The 6,038-nt window shown below is 49.7% G+C and overlaps 1 protein-coding gene across 1 annotated transcript; it reads right to left on the bottom strand.

The window, feature by feature from the left end:
• Nucleotides 1–2,086: 2,086 nt before the first annotated feature.
• Nucleotides 2,087–3,316, bottom strand: LOC309550574 (beta-1,4-galactosyltransferase galt-1-like; the record flags this gene model as incomplete). Its single annotated transcript, XM_082250922.1, has 1 exon — nt 2,087–3,316. One exon carries the CDS (start codon nt 3,314–3,316, stop codon nt 2,087–2,089), a length of 1,230 nt encoding a protein of 409 aa, XP_082107048.1.
• Nucleotides 3,317–6,038: the final 2,722 nt, after the last annotated feature.

Raw genomic sequence — 6,038 nt, 5'->3', positions numbered from 1 at the left:
ACTCTTTGGGACTTGTTACCCGACTAACTCAGGCACAGATCGAATGGAGATCTGGTACCTGGTTAGTCTACCTTTGGGGGGAAGATATGTGACGGTACTAACCGTCACTATGAGTGAAAGACAGATAATTAATGATTTGGATTGCTTCAAGTGGGACAGTAATATTTGTCAACCATATCTTCATATAGAAATATGAAGATTTAATACCACCTTACACAGTGTATTCCATGTGCTTGTCTGTGAGAGAGACACACAGACTGTCATTGGCAGACTTCCCTATTGTTTGTGTATTGGGAGGGAATGTGGATTGTGCCTGTCTCATTGTTAAATGTTAATGACCTCACATTGTTCTGTCTGCCTTAAGATAAGCTTATTATGGGATGTATATGTGTATGTGGATTGGCTGCTAAGGGGGAGGGGGTATTGTCCCACAGTGTATATCTTTGTGTACACTGTATGGGAGTGTAAAACTCTGTTTTCATTGGATTGTGAATGTCAGGGCCTGTTTTCAACAAGGTCCACCTGGGCGGTAACTGTGTGGGGGAAAACTGTATAAAGGTCTGTTTCTTGTTCAATAAAGTTGAGTTATACTTCACCCTCAATCTAGAGTCCTGTCTCTCATTGGGAGAATATGCTACAAGGGATTGCTATCTCCTTCATACTCCCTTGGATAATCACTAAGCTCTTGTAAGAGCTTGTATAAGAGCTTGTTCCTGTTCCTGCTGCACTCTCTGGGGAAAAAGAGGTTCACCCACTGGAGCCTGGAGCCTTGTCGTAGGTCCAGGGTGGGTAGGGGACAGCGAGACCCCAACCAAGCTACAGCGGTTCGTGGGGTCTGAAGTGGTTAGGGTGTCTGGTGGAGTGCTTGGAGCCCTCAGGAAGCACTAGGAGCATCCATCAACAGAGGTACCCGGTTGGGGTGCCGGTTGATCCGTTACAAGGAGGCATACAGGAGATGACTGTGGATTGCAGGAAGTGTAGGCACAGTGTAGAAAACCATAGATGAGAGAAGACATGAGGCAATGAGCACAACCTGTAGACTGGGGGAAGGGAGAGAAGACAGAGGAGATGACTGTGGATTGGAGGAAGGGAGAGAAGGCACAAGGGAGATGACCATGGATTGAGGAGAGAGAGAGGGGCTATATAGCAAATGACTATGGGTTGGGGGAAGGGAGAGGAGACATAGTGGAGAATACCATGATTTGGCACAGAGGAGTTGACCATAGATTGGGGGATTAGAGAGTAGTTACATAGAAGATGACCATAGAAGGTGGTAAGGAAGAGGAGGCAAAAAGCAGAATTTGGGAAGAAAGAGAAGGCAGAAGAGATGAGCATGAATGTGGGGAAAGGAAGGAGACACTGTCAACATTACCATAGATTAGGAGAGACGGAGGGAGCAGTGAGGAGATGTTTTTAAATAATGACGTGGGATGCAGTGCTGGATCAGTAAATATTATATAATGCACAGCAGGGGCAGACTGGCAACTTTCAGCCCAGGGGGCAAGTACAAACCATAGGCCCATGGTGAAGCGACTCCCACTCTCTCTCTTTCCGGCCTCCTCCTGACCCCCATTCCAGCCTGAAGCTCTACTCCAGGTACTCTATACTCACCGGCCGAATCTGGTTTCCCGACCTGGCCAGCAGGGGGTGGTTGAGGGAAGCTGGGACAGCTCGGTCGGGGCTGGCCAGAGGAGGAGAGTCTCCAGTGGGGCATGACACTGGCCTCTGCTCAGACACAACTTACACCATCCATGCTGGGGGGGGGGGGGGGGGCTGTGCTCTGTCCTTGTCTTTATCCCGCACTCAGTAGGTCAGCAGTGGGGACTTTTTACTTCTCTTCACCAGGAATCCTTTAGGCATGTCTGTGGCAGTAGCAGTGCAGCCTTTTTATGGGGCATCAGAGTGGCCCAGGGGGCAATTGCCCCCCTGCCCCCTGGCCCAGTTCTCCCCTGATGCACAGTGATGCTGGTCAAAGACTTAGCAGACAGATGATGCATTTACATACAGTAAGTCCATACATAGAAAACATATTTGTTTATTACACCCAAATAATCAGTGGAGATTTCCTGGAAGTGACCTATTGGAACTATTTGAGAGGGAAGAGTTTCTGAATCACTCTATTCACATTGGGCACTAAGGACATATTGTATTTGCGCAGTATGTCATCCCAGATCTGGTCCTCTCTGGCAATGTTCTTCCACCGGACATTTTTACAGTGGAAAGTCATGACCATATCAATTGGTACATCTGTAGCTTTTCCTATGTATTTCGAAACATAATGGACAGAGGTCTGAAACACTTTCCTGGGATTTAGGATCATCTTACGAGGATTATGCATTTTCCGGTCAATGGGATTTGGGAAGCTATGGTGGAGAATATTGACCCCAGGAACGTGAGACCACAGGTCAAATTTAGGGCGGCTGTCTGATGCGGGAAATACACGAGTTTCAATGCGGAACACACTCGTTTCCCGGAACTGTTTCTGAAGACTGTCCGTCAGCGATGACCAATCCCAGTCCTTGATTGGAAGAATAATTTCATCAATGTCATTGAGGAGAACAAACTTACTTGTGTACATGTTCCTGTATAGACAATCATTTAAGGTTGCAATTTGTCCAAAATAACCAATCTCTGCAGTGAGTCCTGGGGTGTATATCCAATTTTTTGATGTCTGAAGATGGCGGTCTATTGGCCATGGCACCACCTCTAGAATCCCTTCATCAATGTAATGACGTAACACCTTACCTACATCCTGGGAACAGCTGGTGTTATAGATCGTGACTCTAGAGGCCCCCAGAATCTTGTACATCTCAATACTCTGGATCATCTGGAGGACATTGTTGTAGTTTCCATACAAAGTAGAAATACAGACGGTGAAATCGGAGGAGATTGGCTGTGGTGGACGGTTTCTTACTTTAAACAGGAGGGTCTGTCTCATGTTTGTGGAAATGATGGAAGAGAAAGACATATAAGTGTAATGACACCCAGAAGGTTCTGCACACAGGAGATTCGCCATTCCATATGGGAACCCAAAGCTGTCTCTATGAAAATCTATTTCTGCCATGACAAATACATCCTGATTGGAGGAACAATGGAAGATACAGTAGAGTTCCTTCACAGATACATGGATGATGGCGATGACCCGGACTGATTGTCCAAGTCTAGGCTCATAATACGGAGCGATGATAAATGTTCGATTATCCAGAGCTGTAATGGTGTCTGTAGCGATGAGAAGTTTCTGAGGTCTCATCTTCTGATGTCTGATTTGTACATGGTAGTTGTAAGAAAAGACAACAATGCACACAAATGTGGACATTGTATAATACATGAATCTTAAACACCTCCGCATTCTGGTCCCATCAGGTAATCACATCTGTATGAAGACAAGAGAGAACAGAGTCAAATATATTCAGCCGAAATTGAAAACTGTAACTCAGTCTCTGACATATACCGCAGTGTTGTACAGAGAACACTAAGCCAGTCACATCAGTCTCTGTACCAGAGGAGCTTACACTCTAATGTCCCCTCCCCCACAGTCACATCAGTCTCTGTACCAGAGGAGCTTACACTCTAATGTCTCCTCCCCCACAGTCACATCAGTCTCTGTACCAGAGGAGCTTACACTCTAATGTCCCCTCCCCCACAGTCACATCAGTCTCTGTACCAGAGGAGCTTACACTCTAATGTCCCCTCCCCCACAGTCACATCAGTCTCTGTACCAGAGGAGCTTACACTCTAATGTCTCCTCCCCCACAGTCACATCAGTCTCTGTACCAGAGGAGCTTACACCAGTGCTGTATTTTGGCCTAGGCCGACAAGGCCCAGGCCTAGGGCGGCACTTTGCAGGGGGGCAGCAAAAAAGCCACCCCCCCCCTCCACCTGAGACTCTTTTGGCCACTGGTTGCTAGAGCCGCCTCTCCCACCTCTCTCTCTCACCCCCTCCTCTCTCTCACTCACCCCCTCTCTCTCCCCTCCTCTCTCTCTCCCCCTCTCTCACCCCCTCTCTCTCAACCCCTCTTCTCTCATCCCCCCTCTCTTTCTCTCTCTCACCCCCTCTTCCTCTCTCTCTCTCATCCCCCCTCATCCTCTCTCAACTCCCCCCTCTCTCTCACTCACCCCCTCTCTCTCTCTCCCCTCCTCTCTCTCCCCTCCTCCCTCTCCCCCCCTCTCTCTCTCCCCCTCTTTCATCCCCCTCTCTCATCCCCCTCTCTCTCAACCCCTCTTCTCTCATCCCCCCTCTCTTTCTCTCTCTCACCCCCTCTTTCTCTCTCTCTCATCCCCCCTCATCCTCTCTCTCTCACCGCCCCCCCTCTCTCTCGCTCACCCCCTCTCTCTCTCTCCCCTCCTCTCTCTCACCCGCCTCTCTCTCTCCCCCTCTCTCACCCCCTCTCTCTCAACCCCTCTTCTCTCATCCCCTCTTTCTCTCTCTCGCCCCCTCTTTCTCTCTCTCTCTCATCCCCCCTCATCCTCTCTCTCTCACCGTCCCCCCTCTCTCATCCTCTCTCTCTCCCTTTCATCCCCCCTCTATCTCATCCCCTCTCTCTCTCTAACCCACGTTCTCTCTCTCTCACCCCCCCCCATCTCTCTCCCACCCTCCCTTCCTCACCCACCCCCTCTCTCATTTCCCCCCCCTCTCTCTCTCTCCCTCACCCACCCCCCCTCCCTCTCTCCTACCCCCTCTCACCCCCCCCTCTCGTGAGATCTCAGGGGTTCATGCTGGCACTTGGGGTCCTTCAATTTTGGAGGGAGTCACATCCGTTAAAAAGGAAGGGGTGGGCCAAATTTACATAGGAGGGGGAAAGGGGGCGCCCGATTTTAGTCTTGCCTAGGGCAGCACAAAACCAAAATACACCACTGGCTTACACTCTAATGTCCCCTCCCCCACAGTCACATCAGTCTCTGTACCAGAGGAGCTTACACTCTAATGTCCCCTACCCACCACAGTCACATCAGTCTCTGTACCAGAGGAGCTTACACTCTAATGTCCCCTACCCACCACAGTCACACCAGTCTCTGTACCAGAGGAGCTTACACTCTAATGTCCCCTCCCCCACAGTCACATCAGTCTCTGTACCAGAGGAGCTTACACTCTAATGTCCCCTCCCCCACAGTCACATCAGTCTCTGTACCAGAGGAGCTTACACTCTAATGTCCCCTCCCCCACAGTCACATCTGTCTCTGTACCAGAGGAGCTTACACTCTAATGTCCCCTCCCCCACAGTCACATCAGTCTCTGTACCAGAGGAGCTTACACTCTAATGTCCCCTCCCCCACAGTCACATCAGTCTCTGTACCAGAGGAGCTTACACTCTAATGTCCCCTCTCCCACAGTCACATCAGTCTCTGTACCAGAGGAGCTTACACTCTAATGTCCCCTACCCACCACAGTCACATCAGTCTCTGTACCAGAGGAGCTTACACTCTAATGTCCCCTCCCCCACAGTCACATCAGTCTCTGTACCAGAGGAGCTTACACTCTAATGTCCCCTCCCCCACAGTCACATCAGTCTCTGTACCAGAGGAGCTTACACTCTAACGTCCCTCCACAGTCACACAGTATAATGACAGCCAGTGACCATCAATGTGGGGGTTAATGGTACTGCCACCACTGCGCCCACTGATGTTGGGGGTTAATATTGCACCTACTGACACCAATGTTGGGGGTTATTATTGTGCCCAGTGACACCAATGTTGGGGGTTATTATTGCATCCATCATGGGTAAATGAATCTAGAGGCCCTTTTCTTGCTTCTGTAGCCCCCTCCTAGATAGGTGCTAGAATAAAAGCATTGTTATTCTCCACCTGCTTATCAGGGGAGTCTGATCTGTTAGTTATGCCTGTTACATGTGTCCAGGTGTGAGTCACTTGGTCTGAGGGAGTGCCCCCACTGTATCCAATAGGGGAGCCTGTTGTACAGTGGAGGAAACCTAGCTAGTGACACACAGGCTTTTGTGGCAGTCCCAGTGGGAGGGCACAACCGCAGTGCTACCTGGGATTGGTCATAAAAGCCAAGGGCACATGTGACAGGGCATCTTTGG

This window comes from Pelophylax lessonae (assembly GCF_965119305.1).
Source record: "Pelophylax lessonae genome assembly, chromosome: 1".
NCBI classification, from domain to species: Eukaryota; Metazoa; Chordata; class Amphibia; order Anura; family Ranidae; genus Pelophylax; species Pelophylax lessonae.
The sequence above is the reverse complement of the archived record's forward strand: the minus strand, read 5'-3'. Positions and strand labels throughout refer to the sequence as shown.